We start from the raw sequence: 21897 nt of genomic DNA, 5'->3' as shown, positions 1-21897 counted from the left end.
TTATTTATTTATTATATATGAATACACTGTAGCTGTCTTCAGACACACCAGAAGAGGGCATCAGATCTCATTACAGATGGTTGTGAGCCACCATGTGGTTGCTGGGATTTGAACTCAGGACCTCTGGAAGTACAGTCACTGCTCTTAACCACTGAGCCATCTCTCCAGCCCGAGTTCACATCTTCAAAGGGCAACATGGAAGCAGAAAGCAAAAGTAGCCCATCTCCAGAGACTTCTCTGGCCTAAGGCTCTGCAACAGCGCCACCATCTGGTGACCGAGTGTTCAAATCCTTATAAAGAGGCAGTTCTCATCAAATCACAACACTTTACATAAACCTGTAGACAGCACATTTATGTAATGTAAAGTCATAAATACTCAAATCTGCCGGGCAGTGGTGGTGCACGCCTTTAATCCCAGCACTTGGGAGGCAGAGGCAGGCGGATTTCTGAGTTCGAGGCCAGCCTAGTCTACAGAGTGAGTTCCAGGACAGCCAGGACTATACAGAGAAACCCTGTCTCGAAAAACAAAAAACAAAACAAAAAAACCTAACAAGAGGCCGGGCAGTGGTGGCACACACCTTTAATCCCAGTACTTGGGAGGCAGAGGCAGGCGGATTTCTGAGTTCGAGGCCAGCCTGGTCTACAGAGTGAGTTCCAGGACAACCGGGGCTACACAGAGAAACCCTGTCTCGAAAAAAACAAAATAAATAAATAAATACTCAAATCCAGTTTAGACTAACCAGGCTTATAACCGTGATCAACTTTTCCAAACTGTTAACAGATAAGCTTTGGTTGAATGAACATTGGAGAGCATACATAGTCTAACAATCCTTTTTGCATTTACCTCTTAGCCTGGAAGATATTTTACAGAGAATGTATACTAACTACAGCCTGAGGGGTTGGGAGACAACGTGGAATAATATTCTATTACCAAAAATCCTAAATGCAAAATGATTGGGTTTTACTTAGGCTCTAAAGACAAAAATGGCAGAATCTTATCATTTATTTACATCTTGATCACGGCCTCCCCTCCCTCCTGTCCTCCTACTCCCTCCTTTCACCTCTCCTATCCCCATCTTCCCCTTCCTTTATCCTTAGAGAAGTGGAGGCCTCTCATGGATATCCATTAGCCTTGGCATATCAAACTTCAGAACTAGGCATATCTCCTCCTATTGAGGATAAACAAGGCAGCCCAGTTAGGAAACAGGAGTCCAAAGGCAGACAGCAGAGTTAGATACAATCCCTGCTCCAGCTGTTCGGGGTCCTACATGAAGATCAAGCTACACATCTGTTACATATGTGTAAGAGGCCTAGGTCTGTCCATTGCATCCTTTTTGGTTAGTGGTTCAGTCTCTGTAAATCCTTATGGGACCAGGTTAGTTGATTCTGTAGGTTTTCTTGTAGTGTCCTTGACCCCTCTGGTTCCTTCAGTCCTTCCTCCCCCTCTTCCACAAGATTCCCTGAGCTCTGCCTGATGTTTGGCTGTGGATCTTCACATCTGTTTCCAACAGCTGTTGGGTGAAGCCCCTTCTGTCTGGAAGTATAACAACATCATTAATAGTGTCGGGGTGGGGTCTCTCTCATGGGATGAGTCCAGTCATTGTTTAGTCATTCCCTCAGTTTCTAGACCATCTTTATCCCCACACATCTTGTAAGCAGGACAAATTTTGTTTTTGTGGGTGGGCTGGTGTCCCCATCTCTCCATTGGAAGTCTTGCCTGGTTCTAGGAATTGGCTGTTTCAGGTTCCGTGTCCTCTGTTGCTTCAAGTTTTAGGGTCACCCTCATATATTCCTGGGAGTTTCCCTTTTTCTAGGTTTCCAGCTCGCCCCAAAATTGTGCCCGCTCCGAGGCAGAGCTTCTAAAATGAGGCATTTTGTACATATAATTACAGTCCTGGAAGGGATGTTTGCAGTGCTGGGAACTGAACTGGTTTTGCCATTGAGCCGCATCCCTCAGGTTGCTAGATCTAAAAATTTAATTGGAAAATAAGCGCACATTTCTAGTTTCTATAAAAGATCACTCTTGAGCCTGCGAAATAAGGATAAAGCAAGGGAACGCCAGAAGCCCAGCACTATGCGAGTTTAAACAATAGAAGGTTAAAGGATGTAGGAAATATATTTCTCCCCTCCAGCCAAATCCAGCAACCGCCTCTTCCGAAGTCTGCCCTACCCACTCCTTCAAAAACATGCACACGGTACCCATACAATGAAAGGTACCCTGGCATGTTAGCGTGTGACGCCTAGTCTTAGAGCCTTGTGGCAACAATTACCAACTGCGCATGCGCCTGATTCGAAGCCCGGAGCCAGCGGCCTGTGTGACGTCATTCCAGGCGCAGGCGCGGTAGAATAGAACCGAGGCTACGCAGACTCAGAAGACGCTCTTGGAGCTGAGTGCCGCGCCATGGCGGGCACGGGCTTGGTAGCTGGGGAGGTGGTGGTGGATGCGCTACCATACTTTGACCAAGGCTACGAGGCGCCCGGCGTGCGGGAAGCGGTGAGTGCGGGGCTTGTGCGGCGGGGCTGCCGGAGGCACGCTGCCGTTTCCCCCCGCGACCCCGGCCTGTTCTCGTTCTTAGGCTGCGGCCCTGGTGGAGGAGGAAACGCGCAGATACCGACCTACCAAGAACTACCTGAGCTACCTGACAGCCCCGGATTATTCTGCCTTTGAAGTAAGTGTGGTGTCCTGAGCCCAACACTCCGACCAGGAGGCTTGCGGACTTTGACGTCGGATTGAGGGCTTTAGCTGTGTAAAATGAACTTCACTTTCCAGGTTAACTGGTGCTTGCTGCTCATACTGAGTGCGTGCCATGTAGGTATCAGTCGGCTCAGAACCGCCAGATGAGCTTTTCACAGGGTTTATATTACAAGAACCCGCGAAATACTTCATTGCTTTCTGCAGATTTGTTTAAGAGTGGCCCCCCGTTAGTTTGTTAATAGTCATAGTACATTTCAGAGAAGGACCCTTTATTCTTCTCTAAGGTCCACTCAAAAACAGATATTACTCACAAGATTTTAATATTTATAATCTTAAGTACCTGTACATTCTGCCACCACTGGAGGGAGATTTTTGTACCAAGACTCAGATAGTTAGCAGGTGTATGAATGACTGAACAAGCTTGTCTAACTGCATATTGTTTTTAAATGGTTATCCTACAAGTGCAACCAAAACACCATTTAGGCCCTAATCAAGTAAATGTAAGGTGTCGTTTCTAGATTAATGGATTCTGTTGAACATTTCAGTTCATACCTGCTCAGAGTTTATTTCCCCGTTATAGGAAGATGTTGATAAAACACTTTGAAACTGAAAGGAAACTGCTTCATGTTCGGGGCTGTGTGATACCTTCGATCTCTATCCCAGGTTTTTAAACTGGGTTGTAACTCCTTAATGGGGGTTTCATACCTGATGTGGGAGCTGCAAAGAATTTGGCAAGAGTAAAAAATTCTAACCCAAAAATCAATTGAAAAAATCAAGCCCCAGATCCAAGTGCTGGTCCATGTTATGTCATGTGACTTCACAGTTTACACTGTCAGATCATCATGCAGCACCAGAGACTTCCTGAAATGATTCAAGACTACTATTGTATGTTGTGAATTACAATGTGACGTGGGGCTGGGGTTACAGTTGTTTTCAGAGCTCCAGCTGATTGCAGTGCATTGAAAACTGCTGGTTTAGGGTTAATCCTTGACAGGTGGCCTCTTTTGTGTCCACGTCCTTTCATGCCTAGGCAGAATATGGAGTTAAAGAGTATGCCTGTTTCTTCAGATTCTACATAGAATTAGCCTCAGCTGGGAGAGTTGTGAGAGTGTAGCATAGTGGTTTCAAATATTAGCTAATGTGTAGTACAAAATACAAAATCTCAGTAAACTGAATTCATTATTTTCAGCATGATCCTGTTACTAATTCTCTGTGTTGTTTGTGCATCAGACAGACATAATGAGAAATGAATTTGAAAGGCTGGCGGCTCGACAACCGATTGAATTACTCAGCATGAAACGGTAAGATGAGGTTACCGCTGCTGTGTGTGGGAAGTGGGAATAAAAAGAGAGTGCTGTTAAAAAAATGCTAGCAAATATAGTATTTTTTTTCTTTTTTAAACATTCATTTATTTTATGTATGTGAGTACACTGTATACTGTCTTCAGACACACCAAAAGAGGGTATCAGATCCCATTACAGATGGTTGTGAGCCACCATGTGGTTGCTGGAAATTGAACTCAGGACCTTTGGAAGAGCAGTCAGTGCTCTTAACCACTGAGCCATCTCTCCAGCCCCCATAATATGGTATTTTTAAGCAACTTTTTAAAAAGGTGGTAAACAGACTTTACCTAAGAAGGGTCATGATAGACAGACAGGGACAAGAGACAGCAGAGCCTCTGGGACTGGCCACAGCTTATTTAACTAGTTCACATTTATGGAAAGGGTTTTTTTGTTAACAGTATATAGCTATGTTTTATCTGTAAATCAGTTTCCAAACTAACAGGTTTCTTTGCACTGCCTGGTTTACATCCTTGGTCTCTTGTGTCTTTGTCTTTATGTAGTGGGCGTATGTCCATGCGAATTCTATTGGAAGGAGTGAGGAAGGCTTTGCAGGATACATTGGTTTATTTGTTATGTAATTTCAGATATGAACTTCCAGCTCCTTCCTCGGGTCAAAAAAATGATATTACTGCGTGGCAAGACTGTGTAAACAATTCTATGGCCCAGTTGGAGCATCAGGCAGTCCGGATTGAGAATCTGGAGCTGATGTCACAGCATGGATGTAATGCCTGGAAAGTGTACAATGAGTAAGAGGCATTGGGCTTTCTTATCCCGTCCCACCCAAAGTTGCTAGTGTCTTTTAAAAGTCTGGTATGCACATGTTTATAATTCCAGCACTTGGTTTGGGAAGCTGAGGTGTGGAGGGCCTGCCTGGCTTATATTTTGAGTTTAGTTATCCTAGGCTCATATAGCAAAACCCTGTATCCAAAATAATAACAATAATAATTCTAGATTTGACTTGGGATTATATCAGAACTACACCAACTCAAGGTTGCTACCTTGAGTCCTACCTTAGAGTTCACTAATGCTGAGCTGACCTGTATCCACATAACTAACAACCGCCTTCACGTACAGTATAAGAAAATGAGCTCGAGGTGATCTGCAGATTACCACTTGATAGAATGTAATCCTTAACCTATAGATGCTTAAATAATGGATTTTCTTTCTTTTTTTTTTTTTTTTTTATGTTTTTTGAGACAGGGTTTCTCTTTGTAGCCCTGGCTGTCCTGGAACTCTCTCTGTAGACCAGGCTGGCCTCGAACTCAGAAATCTGCCTGCGTCTGCCTCCCAAGTGCTGGGATTAAAGGCGTGCGCCACCACCACCCGGCAAATAATGGATTTTCATGTGTCATAATCTGCAGATTACCACTTGATAGAATGCAATCCTTAACCTGTAGATGCTTAAATAATGGATTTTCATGTGTCGTGTTACTTAAAGTCCTGACCAGGATGCTGGCTCACCTATAGTCCAGCAATGTCCAGGAGGCTGGGGTATGAGGTTACTATAAGTTTCTGGCCAGCTTGGGCTATAGAGTGAGATCTTGGCTCAAAAAGTGAAGCAATAAAGTTTCTCCTGAACACAGAATCCGGGAATACTATACATTTCTCCTAGGGGAAGTATCCATACACACAAAAATACACCTCTCACACATACCTCTTACAACTTTAAGTCTTAAAAACAGTATGCTGGGCGCACAGGTGTATTGCTGTGCATTTGAGGTTAGCCTAGCCACACAAAGCCTCTCCAGGCCACAAAATTAATCCCTGTCTTTTTAATAGATTAATACTCAACACTTAAACTCTACACTGTGGTGCTCACTGGGAAGCTAAAATTAAAAAATTGACTGGGTCTTGTGTAGCCTTCATTACGGGCCGGCAACTCAAATCGTTCACATGTTTATGAACTACTACAAATTAGTAAATGGTTTAGGCAAGCTCAGCAATAATAGAATTTGCAAATAATGAGAATCAAAATTGTAAAGAGATTCTGCCAGAAAGGATTCTGCTGAGGTGGCTTACTAACTCCAGGTTCAGTGAGAGACCCTTTCAACTGACAAGCTAGAGGGAGGAAGGACACCCAGATCCATTTCCTCATGGGCAGATGTAACTGCACCAAAGAAGAACAGTGATCATTAGCCAAGTATGGTGCTACATGCTCATATGCCTATAAGTTCAGCACTTGGGAGGCAAAGCCAGGTGGGCGGATCTATGTGAGTTCCTAGCCAACCTGGTCTACGTGGTGGACCTTGTCACAAAAGAAGAAAGTCATTTTAAAAGGATGGTAGAACTGGACCTAGTAGTTAGCACCTTTGACCCAAGCACCTGGGAAGACCAGGAGTCAGTGCCAAACTAGATTGAGACCCTTTCTCAAACAGATATTTTATTGAAAAAGAATGGTGGAGTCAGATGGTAGCCCAGTGGTCCAGTGCATGCACAGTTTGTGTTTGATACCTAACACCTGCACTCACACGCAAACATGAGATTGGATTCTCAAACAGCAAGGAAACTAGGCTCAGTAACAGCTCTGTCAGCTGTGTCTGCACTATATAGTGGAACCATACTCCCACAGACAAAGTAGACAGACAGTATGGAGAACAAAGGAATAAGCCTTACAGTGAGAAGAACATAGCTTCCTAGTCTGCTTGTCTTTAGCTCACCAGCTGTGCACATCACTTGTCTGCCTTTCAGGCACAGCACTCTGAACATTCAGAGCATATTTTGCCTCCTCCAAACCCAGTAGCTGCTTCTCCACAGGAGCAAATGTTATCAAAGTAAAGTTTCAAGAAGAAAGTTCAAACAGAAACAGCCTTTTCAACAATCAAAGGCCAGAATCAAGCACTACAATGACACTCTCCAATACGAGGGGATTGTGAGGCCTCAAAGAGTGAAGAGCAGAGGGTGGGAACTAGGAACGTACAGCTATGCAAGGAAACAAGTCGTTAGAGGAGAGAAGTGAATGCGAGCAGAGGCAGATGCACTATGAGGAGTCCTGGTGGCCGCCAGTACCATCCACACGGGGTCTGCAGCAGCACAGTCGGGCCAGGGCTGCTCAAGTCAGAAGAGAAAACTAGTGTGGTATGTGTCTTCTATCTCCATAGCCAAAAGGAGTTGTGACTAGTCTGGTGGCACCGTCTTTAATTTTTCAGCTACTTTAACCCAGGCCGAGAGGCAAAAAGATTGCTTGAGCCCAGGAGTTCAAGGCCATCCTGGAGAACATAGTGGGACACTGTCTCCAAAACAGAGGCTCTGAGAGTTTAAGAAGTAATATCAGGCCAGGCAGTGGCATTTAATCTCAGCACTTTGGAGACAGAGGCTGCCTGGTCTACAGGGCTAGGTCCAGGACAGCCAGGGCTACACAGAAACCATGTCTCAAAAAACCATGTCTGAAAAATAATGTTACATCATTATCTAAAGTCAGACTCAGTAAAGTACTGTATTAAACTTATGTTTATGAATTATCTGACATTCTAGACACAGATCTCCAGATTTTAGATATTTATTTATTTATTTATTTATTTATTTATTTATTTATTTATTTATTTTTGTTTTTTTCGAGACAGGATTTCTCTGTGTAGCCCTGGCTGTCCTGGAACTCACTCTGTAGACCAGGCTAGCCTAGAACTCTCGAACTCAGAAATCCACCTGCCTCTGCCTCCCAAGTGCTGGGATTAAAGGCGTGCGCCACCACTGCCCGGCCGAGATTTTAGATTTTTAGCAGAAAAACCTGACTTAGTATATAAATAGGCAATTCACTTTTCCTCGGTGTTACCAGATTTCAAGGTGTCTGTACTCTCTTCCTTCTTAGAAATCTTGTTCATATGATTGAACATGCACAGAAAGAGCTTCAGAAGTTAAGGTAAGTTGTTTTCTTTCTTATTTGAATAGGATTGAGATGAGCTTCTGATAGAGAGGGGAGAATAACTATTAATACTAGATAGTCCTGTGAAAGTAAAAATTCCACTTTTGTTAAGTAATTTTTAATCATGTATGTTGTTGGTGTGTGTAGAATAGTTAACCTTTGAGAAAAATAGAAATTCATAATGTAAGAGGTAGACATCAAGGAATAGCAAAAATCAAAGCTTATATCTTACGGCATGCGTTGAAGGGAACCTCTGAACAACTAATAGATTGAGCCAGGGGTGTGGACTACAGCTGTAGCCCTGGTGCTTCAGGAGCTGGGTCAGGAGGAGTTTGAGCTCACAGCCTGGCTACATGGTGAGAGACTGAAAAGCCATCTAGGGGAACATGATTGTGGTCTGAAGGATTTGTCCCTAAACATACTTCAGTCAGCAGGAGTCATTGAGCAGTTGACAGGGAAACCTGAAATTGATTGGGACTCCAACCAGAGGTAACCAGAGGTGCCGACGCACCTTCATAGTTATAACTTTGGAGAGCCAGCTCCTTTTCTAAGGGCTGGCAGATTTGGATTGGCTGGACCAAATGGCTGGATAGTGCAGGGCTTTACATACACTGTACTGTATTACTGAGTATATTACAGGTGCAAGACATTGTTTTCATTTTGTGGTTTTGTTTTTAAAATGGTTTTGGTTTTAGACAGTAGGTAGGCCATATAACGAATATCTATTAATATACTAAGTAAAGTTAGTAGAATTTGCTGTGATATTTTTGATCTACTGTGTCTAGCATCTGGTACTGAGTTTGTTGTACCAAAGTGAAGGTAAACATAAGCTTGAAACCTGAAACTGTTCTCTACGACTCACAGATCTTCAAACCTGGAAAGGACACCATGGCAGTTAGGCAGGACATTAGGATAACATACTGCACACATGCACATACGGGAGAGAACCTGGAAGGACACCCACCGTCTTATTTCATGTCCTCTCGCTAAGCTGATAATACCACAGGCTCCATAAGGTGGAAAGAAAAGACCTTTATTTTGACTTACAGTTGCAGAAATTCAAGGTTGAAGAACTGGGCCTGTTGATAACCCCCTTAGGGACAGATCCTAACATGGTACTTGGAATCACATGACAAGAGACAAGAGGGCTGCATGTGTGAAATTCTAGTCTCTAACTATGAAGCCACTCGTATTAAGTTTTTGGAGTTCTGCTCTGATAACCTTATCTAATCCAACCACCACCTTAAGTCCACCTCTAACCACTGTAATTGGATAATTGTTTCATGTTCCTGGTATCTCTCAATGGCTGTTACGCTCCAGTGTGAATATTGGGCAGGATAAGCATTGGAAGTGTAGTTCTCACTGAAAACCCATAGCTGTTAGCAGGAACAGTCCAGGAAGGAGATTGTAAACTTTGTATATGTTTGTGGGTTGGTTGGTGCTTGGTTTGTTTCCTCCCACAATGAATAAATTTTATGAAATTTGTAATTGAAGAACAATTAAGCCGGGCGGTGGTGGTGCACACCTTTAATCCCAGCACTTGGGAGGCAGAGGCAGGCGGATTTCTGAGTTCGAGGCCAGCCTGGTCTACAGAATGAGTTCCAGGATAGCTAGGGCTACACAGAGAAACCCTGTCTTGAAAAAACAAACAAACAAACAAACAAAAAAGAACAATTAATATAAAGTTAATTCCTAGAATTAGCTGTAATTTTGTTTGTGAACACTAAAGAGTTTAAAGATACTTTATTGTATTATTGTTCTGTTGATATTTATCATGTTAATTTGTTATTGGATTATATAAATAACTTTACAGGAAACATATTCAAGATTTAAACTGGCAGCGAAAGAACATGCAACTTACAGCTGGATCTAAGTTGAGAGAAATGGAGTCAAAGTGAGTGTGTAATTCCATCGTGATTTGCCCTCATGTGTACATGGGCTGCCGTGGGAGTCACAGAAGGGCCTTAGTGTGTCTGGTGTATGCTGAGGAGGGAGAGGCATACAGAGTAACTGACCACAGGCAAGGAAGGGCTGCACTACTGCTCAGTGCTGGCATTGCAGCCCCAACTTGAGCCGGGCAATCTTATAGGAAGGAAAATTCCATACTTTGACTAATTCGTGTCTTAGTTTGTTTGCCCCATTAATTCTAAAAATATTCTTCTACACACACATACACACAGATTTATAGAAACCCCTAACTATAAGCTGTGTGTACCCATAAACACCTTAGTCTTACATGTTGAAAATAAGGAAGAAATATGATTTTAAGGCTAGCCTTGGCTACAGAGTGACACCCTGTCTCAAAAAAAAAAAAAAAAATAGGTTAAATACCGAAGTGTTGTGATGAGTGTTTACATCATTTCTGCTTCCCCTGTCCCTCCATCGCTCACAGCATTCTCTTCCCACCCTCTTCATCTTGAGTGTTGTCCGTGCCAGGCACCCTTTCATAGTTCTCTCCAAGCTCATGCTTCTTTACATTTGTCCTTGAGATTTGTTTACAGGAAATAGTGACTTAAGTCTATGGGGTTTGGTGGTGGTGGTTTGTTTTGTCAACTCTAGAATTCTGTCCACTGTTATTTAAACCTCTGCCCTGTTTTCTGTTTGTCTTATGCTGTCTTCCTATCTCTTCTGTCTCACTGGTTCTCTTGTTTCTGCTTATTTCCTAAGGTAACCTATCATGAGACAGTTGTTGATTCACTTACAAGGAGTAATGCAGAGAGCTCCTGGGTACCCTTCCCCTGCTTTCCCATAATGCGATTCACGTTTTTTAATGGAAAGTTAAAAATGTTAGTGCCCTTAGTGAGATACATGTTTAAGATAAACTGTACAAGAAGTTTCACATCAGCTCATTTTTCCCTCTTCTCTCTCTCCTTTTCCTTCGGTTTTCTTTCCTAGTTGGGTGTCACTGGTAAGTAAGAACTACGAGATTGAGCGGACTATTGTACAGCTGGAGAACGAAATCTATCAAATCAAGCAGCAGCACGGGGAGGCAAACAAGGAAAACATCCGCCAAGACTTCTGAGATTCAGGCAGCAAGGAAGAGTAGTGGGCTCTAAAAACTTAGAAGGGGACTTCCTCAGACTGACTGTTGATGATTACCTGTTTAGAGACCATGGACTATGTAACTGTTGTATGCTTCTGTGTATGTCTTAGCAAAATAAAGATTGCCAACATGTTGCTATTTTTATAGCTACAAAAACCTGGGTTTTCAAAGTGAGTATGAATTTAGGATAATCTTGTAATATTTTGTAGCAGAAGTCTTTTTTTTTTAAGGCTTCAAATTTTGTTATGAAGCTCCTTTATTTTTAAGGCTTACAACATGTTTAGGAAGCTGGGAACCTTGAATTTGTGTTTTGTTAAATAAAGTTACAGTTGTAAACATTTTTGTGTATAGCTGCAGTGAACTTTATTGATGGTATTGAAAGGAATCAGGCTCCCTTCTAGGGAATCTGTGATAGAAACAGGTGAGAATTCTGGAATTTTATGTTTTCATTTTAATTCCAGGTGTGGGGATATAGGGCTGCTTTGAAGCAGTTGATTAGATTTGCCACGTGCTCTAGCAGAGGTATGGTTTGCCAGCTGCAGATAGTTTCTGCAATTGGGTGACACTTGGAAAAATGGAAACTTTTCACAGGGATATAAAGTCTAGGGCCCGAGAGGCAGTGTGGGTGGTTGAGGTTTGTTAGTATTCATGCTTGAAGAAGCAGCAAAAATTAAAATTGGATTCAAGGATCTGTCTCCTCTTCTTTCTCTCCTAACTAGTGATAGGAGTGAAACACAGAAGGATAAAAGGTAGAAGAACTCACAAGGTAGCAAAGGCCAGCTGCGATAGGAGATCCTCAGTGTTGGGGACTGAGCTGGAACAGGGGATCCAGCAGCAGAAGGCCTCTGTCTCCCTCTCTGCTCCTACGGGGACAGCTGGTTCAGAACTTGGTACTCCTAGGAGGCCATGAAGGAAGTGAGCTTGACAAAGGTGCTGAAGTGATGCTGATCCTGCATCAAAAGTGAAGAGTGGAGACAGCCTGGTCCTCAGTCCAGGATGCCCTTCATGTGCTTCACCTTATTGATGTCATCATACTTGGCATCATAGCATGTTAGATCCACAGTGGACACACTGTGGGAAGGAACACAGAAGACCATACCAATGAGTTACCTGTTTAGCTCTGAAATGACCATGTCTGCAGCCTTAGCAGTGCCAGTCAATGTAAGGATGATGTTTTAGGCAGCCTTGTGGTCCTCTGGGTGGTGGTGATGATGTGACTTGTGATCCTAAGCCCCTTGATGGTGCTAGGTGGGGTTGGGGAGTAAGCAGTTGGTGATGCAAGAGGTGTTACAGTCTTGAGCTGGTCATACTTCTCATGGTTCACACCAATCACAAACATGAGTGCATCAGCAGAAGGGGCAGAGACAATGACACTTCAGCTCCGCCCTTCAAGTGGGCTGTGTTCTCTATGGTGGTAAAGATGCCAGTAGACTCTGTAACACACTTGGCACTAGCACCACTCCATCTGATGACGGAGTCTCACTGCCGGAAGATGGAAATGGTTTTCCCTTTGATGACAAGTTTCCTGTTCTGAGCCTTGACTGCTGTGGAGTACACCACGGATAGAATTGGACTGGAACACATACACCGTGTATTTGTAGCCAATGAGGGGTCATTGATGGCAACGATATTCACTTTACCAAGAGTTGAAGACAGCAATGGTAGCCACTCAGACCTTCATGGTGTCTTGGACTAGACTGGACTGCACAGGAAGATGTCGCTGTCACTGTGATGGATGTTTTAGTAAATGTTGGATGTCAACGTGACTGGACTGCCAGAAGTCGTGAAGTGAGGGTGCAGTGATCCCTTGGTAGTATGGATTATTCAGACCCTGGAATTGGTTTGTGGTATTGTAAGGTCCAAAGGAAACTCCAGTTCCCGAAACTGCAATAGACAGTGCCCGTGTCCAACAATGACAGTCCTGACTTCCCTCAAGCTGGACTACAGAGGGATTGTTGGCAGTTAGGTAAAACCCAGCATTTCTCAGGAACTTGTGAAACAGACACAGCCAAAATATCAGTTTCCCCTACCTCTGACAGAAGGGACATATGGCTCTTCATTTGACATATACTTGTGACTGCATATCAAAGCCCATGACCCCCTCAGTCCCTATTCATGCATACTTGTTATATACCTCAAACCCCACGCTGGCCCCTCACTACCTCCTCTACCCTAAACTCTCTCCCCCAGCTGCTGGGCATCCTTACGTTTCCACTCCCAGCTTTCCTGTCCCTGGCAATATCTAGTCTGTTAGATAAAGTCTGCTCAGGGAAGCAGGAGGCTGTGTTTAAAGGTAACAGCCTCACATCGGTGAAAGGCAAGTGTTTGGATTTTAGCCTAGGTATTCCTGGCTTCTTGTAGCCGTTTTTATAGTGAGAGTCAGGAGCAACATAGCAGAGCAGAAATATTGGCAAACCTTGTAGTTTGACCAGAGAAGAAGCATGTTTAAAGGCCCTTCCAAGGAGCGCACAATTACTAGGAGATTAGTGCCATTCAAAGGATGTGTGGGAAAGTCTAAGTGCAATTGCTCACCGTGGGGCCCCAGCACTTAGAGAGCTGGTGTGAGTTTGAGACCAGCCTAGACTACAGAGTGAAACTCTATCTCAAAGGAAGTGCTTCCCACTAGGACAATATAAAAAAAATCTTTGAAGTAATTTTCAATAATTAGCAAGACCCCATCTATCATAGCCTCAAAGGCAGCACAATATAAATTAATTTCAAAGACTTTAGGAAAGGGCCCTGGGACACCTTGGTTGTACAGAGTCATCTAGGGTATTGTTTCTCTGGGGTTTTCCTCCTCCATATTTAGCCATCAAAGCATTCAGAGATTGTTGCTGAGGTTGAGACGGACCCTAGTACACTAGTACCCTAGTACACTAGTACACTAGTACACTAGTACCCTAGTACACTAGTACACTAGTACACTAGTACCCTAGTACACTAGTACACTAGTACACTAGTACCCTAGTACACTAGTCCACTAGTACACTAGTACACTAGTACACTAGTATACACTAGTACACTAGTACACTAGTACACTAGTCCACTAGTACACTAGTATACACTAGTATACACTAGTATACACTAGTACACTAGTACACTAGTACACTAGTACACTAGTACACTAGTATACACTAGTACGCTAGTACACTAGTACACTAGTACACTAGTATACACTAGTACACTAGTACACTAGTATACACTAGTACACTAGTCCACTAGTACACTAGTCCACTAGTCCCACCCCCAACCCCCAGCCCTCAAACCCACCGCCATTTACTCTTACACCAATTCTGTTGAAAGTCCGTTGAGTTAGGTGTTATAAAGGCTTGGAATGAGACTTCAAAGGAAAGAAAGCCTGAGACTGTGGCTGAGTCAGGACCCACAGCAGCCCCTGGTGGTGAAGCATGAGGCTGGGTGGGAGGCCAAGACTAGTGGAGAAATAACCTGCCACATCTGAGAGACTGGCTTACAACTAGCAAGGCCAGAGGGGTGGTACTACCCAAGTCCTTTGGAGTGCACGCCACACCACTGGGACCCCATTACTAGTCACCAAGTCCTAAATTAACGTAGCCCCACTAAATTTCTATTTCTGAGAATTCTAGTCAAACCCTCCCTTTCCGGACTCCTCTGGGTGCCTATTTCTGCTAGGAATGGGAATGTTTGGCCAGAGCTGCTGTATGAGTCTGTAACTTGATTTTCACAGTTCTTCAGAACTGAAGGCATTGACTGCCTGAGGGGATGTTGAACCTGGACTTCGGAGCAGGAGAACTCTTGAGATTTTGGTGACTCTTGGAGAATATCTGAATGCATTTTTGCATTGTGAAGTGGACATGAGCTTGTGAAGCCAGAGGCAAATGCTGTAATGTGAATCTTGAATGTATGTCCTCTCCAAAAGTCCATAGGTCAGAGGCTCATTCTCTCACTAACAAAGGTTGAACCTTTAAGGGGCAGAGTCTGGTACATAAACATTAGGTCATGAGAGACATGTGCTTGGTGGAGATATTAGGGTAACCTGGATCTATCACCCCTCCTAACACTGTTATTTCTTTCTTAGCCTGTTGGTTTAAGGGCATTAGAAGTCCAAAATGACCAGAGGGAAGTCTGAGCTTCTAGTTCAATGGAATGTTTTTTTTGTGGTTTCTGGCAGGAGCACTACCCACTTGGGAATCAAAACTTCTAGGCCAACAGGACTTAGGGTTGTGGGAACAGGATACGAAACTTTCATATGGGTCACTAGGTGTAATAGTGAGTGGAACTATTCCCTTTTCAACCCTTTGATTCCTGAACCCGTGGGTCCTAGCTGTGGGAGAAACTATACCATATATAGAACATTGATTCAAAGCATATACCACCTTCTGGAGAACCCTGCCCCAGCCCTCCATGCTGCTGCTACCAAATTGGCACTAACTGCATCTACAATAGGCCATTCCATCCCAGCTGCTTCAGGATGATGGGGAACATGGAAAGGCCAGTTCATGATCATGGGCCCACTATCACACTTCTCTGGCTGTGAAATGAGTTCCTTGGTCAGAAGCAATGCTGTATAGAATACCATGACAGTAGATAAAGCATCCTGCTAGTCCAAGGATGGTGGTTTTGACAGAAGCATTGCGTACAAAAAAGGCAAATCCATAACCAGAATAAGTATCTATTCCAGTATGAACAAACATTGTTTTGTTCCAGGAGGAAGTAGTCCAGGTTGCTGGCTGGTCACCTCGAAGAATGGTGCCATATCTGGGGTTCAGTGTTGGTCTCTGCTGTTGGCAGATCTGGCATTCAGCAGCCTCTGTAGCCAGACCAGCCTGGGTGAGTGGAAGTCCGCATTGTTGAGCCCAAGCACAACCCCTATCTCGGCCCACCACGGCCACTTTGTTCATGTGCTCATTGAGCAGTGACAGGGATGGCTGGGGACAGAGGCTGACGGCCCACAGAACGGGTCATCTTAGCCACGTGATTGCTTCTCAATTAATGCTGATTCCAGGAGACCCCGAGAAACATTGTGGCATTCCAGTTAAAGTTGGAGCTTATGGAGACAGGGGGATTAATGGAGTTTTGGCTGATGTCTGGCTCTGGCTCGAAGGCTCAGATTGTCTCTCAGACTTATCTGTGAAGCAGGAATATTGAAGGACTGTCCTACCTTGACTCTGCAAAGTTTGTCAATTGACTTCATAGTATCCTATTTGTCCACAGTTTGGACAGCATGCTGTTAGCAGTTGAGGCAAGGACAGGTTTTTCCCAGGCCTAACTTTGCCACATTTGAAGCAAACGGCATAAGGAGGTTCTTCAATGCCCATCAACTTCTTTGAAGTAGTATGGGGTGCTATCAGGTGCTGGTGACTCTCACTGTCACAAATAGCCTCATGTTATTAAAACATCTTAAATGTCATGTCCTTCCGATCTTTGAAGTGTTTGAAGACAGTTTATCTGTCTAATATATATCTGAATAGGCAAATGCTGCTTGTTTCTTGCTATTTATTATCTGTTTAACTTTGAAAATATCTACAGGAGGCTAAATGAAGCTTATTTCTGTAACTAAACTAAATTCTGTAAATTAACTAAACTAATACCTAACGTGACCATAAGTTTGACTGACTGACTGACTACTAACTTGCAAATTTTTTAAAGATTTATTCATTTATTTATTTATTTATTTAATGTACATAAGTACAGTGTAGCTATCTTCAGACACACCAGAAGAGGGCATCAGATCCCATTACAGATGGTTGTGAGCTACCATGTGGTTGCTGGGTATTAAACTCAGGATCTCTGGAAGAGCAGTCAGTGCTCTTAACCGCTGAGCCATCTCTCCAGCACTAACTTGCATTTCTTAATTATCCTAAACAGTTTGTAATAGTAACTTTCAAGGACTAGAACTTTACATTTTAAATTGACTTGGATAGGTACAATACCTTAACAAGAGTTGAGACATATATACAGTATGTTGTAACAAAAATAACCATACATTTTAATCAATATACAAAAACGCATACCAATATAAGAACATTTGGCTCATTGTTGCTTTCTAGTCTAAAAGTAGATTCAATAATCTACCATTTTATCTATCATTCCTATATCTCCCCTTTTTCTTACAATCCCTTCTTCTCCCCTCTTCCCCTGAGATTAGATATGAGAGAAAGGATAGAGGAAAGAAAAGAAAGAGAGAAAGAGATCCCTGAATCTAACCACCTTTACTGTGGGGCAGTGAGCTATGAGAAAAAGGCCAGAAAGCCTGGTAAAAGAGCTCTAGAACCCCAGAACCCTGGCCTGAAGAAGGCCACTGGGACAGAAGATGCTTCGGGCTTTCCCAGACATCTGGCTCTCTCAGCTTCAGCTCTCCACAGTCCCTCCCACAGAGAGGTCCATGGTCATTGATCACGTAGGAATAGCACCATCATGCAGATGAGGCATTCCCAAGCTCTCAGACCAAGCCAATAGGGGTTACCTGCTGCCAGACCTTAACCCACCCCAAAACTGTATATATAGGCCAAGTTCAAAAGTAAAGGTGTGTGAGATTCTTCCTGGCGTCTGAGAGCTTCTTTCGCCGTCCCTCCCCTCTTCTCCAACCAGCCAGTGCCTCTCTGAGGCACTTCAAAGAGCTTTAACACTTTTCAAAGAGTTGTAACACATTCCCCCTCTCCGCCTCTGCTGAGACGCTGAGACGCGGTTGGTGGCAGGGCAGAAGCAGACTCTCCTGTCTGCCCACGACCCGCGAGAGTTTTGAACCACACTTTACTTTGTTTCCTTCCTGACCAAGACCATTAACAACTTCTGACCAACCGCCCTTAAACCATGATAAACATCCATCACCTATCCAACAACCAAAACTCACCCAGGAATGGTAGCATCATTTTCTTAAGATTGCTTCCTTTTGTGTGTGTGTGGGGGGGGCGAGCAGTGACATCTTTGGAGGGCTCTAAAAATATTGGGATATTGGCCAAAGTCCTGGGAGAGCTAGCTGCATCGTTTGCTGTCCAGTCTCTATGTGATGGGAAAGCACAGGACTTAACTGAGGTCCTGGCTGGAACAGGCTGTGAGGCTGGACCAGTTGAGCTTGACCTTTGAAGGTGCTCTGGATGCAGATTTTTGAGGGAACAGCTACTGAGGCAGTCTGTGAGGCCAGATCACCTGGGTTACTTGTCTTGTTGTCTTTATTGATGTCCAGTCCTTCTCTAAAAAACACACAAACTTTTAAAGGTAATATACATGTCTGTATTAGCATATGTATGGAATGCGCAGTGTGCACAAATCTGCTAAAGATGATTCTCTGCTCTGTTTGAGCAGGAAAGGCATCACATTTTGTAGGTCCATTTGGACTGTATAACTAAACTTTAATAAAAATCTCTATCCATGTCATATAGAAAGATGGCATGTAATACTAAGTCCTGAGGACTCTGTATCCAGCAAGACTGATTGGCTAGTCACAGATCATCTTGTCTTAGCCAGTCTCAGAGTTGTCTCCATGTGGAGGGTTTAGCGTTTACACCACATGCTTCGTTCTTTTTCTTGGTTTCTTCCTTCTTATCTGCAGTCAAGATTTTCAGGTCTGTCATGGTCAATTCTAATCTTCACTGATTTTGAGGAAATCCACAGCTTTTCTTTTCCTGTTGAAACAAACACATGACCTGGCCCCCAACACAACACATTTCCTGACTTCTATTCTGAAGTTAACACTTAAAACATGTAGGCTGGTTTAATTCAGCAGTCTTTTCTAAAATTCAGTGGTTTTCAGCAGCTGTGTTACCTATCTCATAGACATTTAAAAAATTTAAAGTCAATAAGGCATTATCTATTCTACCTCTGAGAGCTCTCATATCCCCTTCTGTTTAATGAGCCCTTCCTTTAAAGTCCTGTTAGATCTCCACAACTGCTTGTCCTGTAGGATTGTAAGATATATCAGTAATATGTTTTTTTTTGTTGTTTTTTTTTTTTCTTTTTTTTGGTTTTTCGAGACAGGGTTTCTCTGTATAGCCCGGGCTGTCCTGGAGCTCACTCTGTAGACCAGGCTGGCCTCGAACTCAGAAATTCGCCTGCCTCTGCCTCCCAAGTGCTGGGATTAAAGGTGTGCGCCACCACCGCCCGGCCAGTAATATGTTTTATGTTATAATATTTAAAGAATTGTTACACCGGGTGGTGGTGGCACACGCCTTTAATCCCAGCACTTGGGAGGCAGAGGCAGGCAGATTTCTGAGTTCGAGGCCAGCCTGGTCTACCGAGTGAGTTCCAGGACAGCCAGGGCTACACAGAGAAACCCTGTCTTGAAAAAGCAAAAAAAAAAAACAACAAAAAAATTGTTGCATTTTATTAGATACACATGCCAGAGCATAATGATTTTAATTTGTAAAGATATTCCTAATATAGCCATCACTTCTAATGAATGTGTAATTACAGAATCAGCCTCTTCAGAACTGAAGGGTAGCAGCCCACGCGAATCCTGAGTAGGTGTCAATTGTATGATGCACATACTTTAATTTTCTAAACTCTGCAAAATGAAACACATCCATCTGCCAAATTTTATTTCTTTGATTATCTTTAGGGTAATTCCTGTTCCAGCAGGTATTGGAGCTTGATTATACAAAGAACAAGTAGGGTAATTCTTTATAATTTCCTTGGCTTGTCACATTGAAGAAATTTTTTTAAACTTCTACTATTTACATGATGTCTTTTATGAGAATTCAAAGCCTCTAATACATTTTATATTAATAACTGATTTATCTCCTCATGTCCTAAAGCCAATGGTCCTGGCCTGTGTATGTACATATAAAATATATATTTTAAATTACTTATTGCAGTTGTATAAATAACAAAGTTAATTGTGAATTATCTGTAATAAGTTCAACAGTTTCTGTATGCAAAACAACTCCCTCTCTGCATATTGAGACTCATTAACTATATTAAAAAGTTCTGAAAAGGGCTGGTGAGATGGCTCAGTGGTTAAGAGCACTGACTGCTCTTCCAGAGGTCTTGAGTTCAATTACCAGCAACCACATGATGGCTCACAACCATCTGTAATGAGATCTGATGCCCTGTTCTGGTGTGTCTGAAGATAAATAAAAGGAAAAAATGTTAAAAAAAAAGAATACATTCTGAAAAATCCAATAGACTTATAACATATAGTTCTAATTTCTGAACTGAAGCCTGTAGACTTTGTATTATTTTACTTATACTTTCTGACTTATAACCTTCCATTCCTAATTTATTGGCGTTGTATAAAAACTTAGAAATTGGTGTTCCTCTCACTATGTAAGGACAAATGTTATTAGTTCTTTTAATAAACTGATGTTGCTTGTTTTGGGGGTATCTGTTGTTAATTTCTCTCGAAAAAATCATTACAAACTTTTTTGCCAATCCTCAATGAGGTATAATGAGGTAATTTCAGCTTAGTATAAGGCACTACAATCTTTCCAGGATCTATTCCTGCTAATTAACATAGTCTTTTTATCCCCTTTACAGTCAAATCATAAACCTTTTCTCATAAGCTTTACATTTTTCTCTGTTTATGTGTTAAAAGTATACATTCTAAGATATGATCTCTCTGTATAAGAATTCCTGTGGGAGAATCAATAGAAGGCAAATAACTAAAATACAGCCCAGTGTAGATCCAAACACTCCACTTTTGTGTCCTATAATCTCATTTCTACCAGAGCCATCCTCTCTCAGCCTCAGCTGATAACTTCCTTGGACGGTTTAAGAACGATTCACCTTGTAAAGTTTGAAATAAATTACTTAGCTCTTGAAGAGTTAATCACTTGTGGGCCTTAGCCAATTAATATCTCCCAACAATTTTTGAAAATCATTACGAGTTTGTAATTGTTCTCTTCTGATCTGTACCTTCTGTGGCTGGATTTTCTGTAGACCTATCTTATATCCTAGATAATTAATAGAAATCTCCTCTTTGTATTTTTTTCAGGAACAATTTGTAATCCCCAACAAGGCAAAATTCTCTTACTTCATAAAACATTTTTTTCCTAAGGCATCTGCATCTGAATCAACCAGCCAAATATCATCCATAGAATGGTAAATTATAGATTGAGAAACTATTTATGGATTATTTTTAAGGGCTGTGCACATAATATTGACACAAGGCAGGACTTAAAACATTCCTTATGGCAAGACTTTCTGATGATACCTCTTAGTTGTCAGATATGGTTAAATGTGAGCACAGTGAAAGAAAATCTCTATCTTGTTTCTCAAGGAGTATTGAGAAAAAGCAATCTTTTAAATCAATCATCTAGGGCATTGTTACTTAGGTAACAAAGAAGTTAAGGGGATTTCAGGTTGTAAGAAAAAAGAAAACCTTAGACTGAACGGCTTTATTAACTATTCTCAAATCTGTTAACATCCTCCATTTTCCAGATTTCTTTTTGTAGGAGGAGCTAAGGTGGGAGGAGTAAGGAGGGGAAGAGGAGAAAGAAGAGGAGCTAGGAGGAGAGACAGAGGAGAGAGAGGGGAACATGAAGGTGGATGTTCACGTGTTTCCCGCAGTCAAAGGTAGTTGGTATGTCTAGGTTGGGTATTAGGTTACACCTCTGATTCTATGAGCATCTTGTTACTGATCATTAACAAATATATAAGCTTTTGGATAAATTAAGCATTAGAGTCTCATTTTCCTAATGGGCCCACGTGGATGAAGGGATGGTCTGGACAATGCCCAGCCTTGCAGAGACAGCGTGATAGTTGGCTTGACCAGTAGCCATTTTTAAAATATCTCTCACAACATATTTTTAATGACAAAAATTAAGGAATTCCAAGGGATGGTACACTCTTCCAAATGCTGAGCCTCTAGATGCTTTTGAACCAACTATTCTAATGCCTGTAACTTTTTCTCATTTAAGGGCCATTGATCTACCTAGACAGGCTTGTTAGTCAGTCAGCTTAGTGCTAGGCTGCAGCGCGCAGCCTCGCCGATAAGGAGAACGCCACACTCAGGATTCTTCTGACAGCAATTTATTGTACA

General features: G+C 42.5%; 1 protein-coding gene across 1 annotated transcript; it reads left to right on the top strand.

Moving 5' to 3' along the window:
- The first annotated feature begins 2378 nt into the window (after window positions 1–2378).
- Bcas2 (BCAS2 pre-mRNA processing factor) lies at window positions 2379–11279 on the top strand. Its single transcript, XM_028753029.1, has 7 exons — window positions 2379–2494; window positions 2577–2669; window positions 3926–3996; window positions 4623–4784; window positions 7844–7894; window positions 9711–9791; window positions 10793–11279. The coding sequence occupies exons 1-7, from the start codon at window positions 2402–2404 to the stop codon at window positions 10917–10919; spliced, it is 678 nt and encodes a 225-aa protein (XP_028608862.1). The 5' UTR covers window positions 2379–2401; the 3' UTR covers window positions 10920–11279.
- The last annotated feature ends 10618 nt before the right edge of the window (window positions 11280–21897 follow it).

This window comes from Grammomys surdaster, unplaced genomic scaffold (genome assembly GCF_004785775.1).
Source record: "Grammomys surdaster isolate TR1022 unplaced genomic scaffold, NIH_TR_1.0 125941, whole genome shotgun sequence".
NCBI classification, from domain to species: Eukaryota; Metazoa; Chordata; class Mammalia; order Rodentia; family Muridae; genus Grammomys; species Grammomys surdaster.
Note: the sequence above shows the minus strand (reverse complement) of the source record. Positions and strands in the feature narration are given on the sequence as shown.

Coding starts and splice junctions, on each gene's coding strand:
- Bcas2 (XM_028753029.1), top strand. CDS start 2,402: ATGGCGGGCACGGGCTTGGTAGCTGGGGAGGTGGTGGTGGATGCGCTA. Junction 2,495..2,576: donor CGCCCGGCGTGCGGGAAGCG/GTGAGTGCGGGG, acceptor TCTCGTTCTTAG/GCTGCGGCCCTGGTGGAGGA. Junction 3,997..4,622: donor GAATTACTCAGCATGAAACG/GTAAGATGAGGT, acceptor ATGTAATTTCAG/ATATGAACTTCCAGCTCCTT.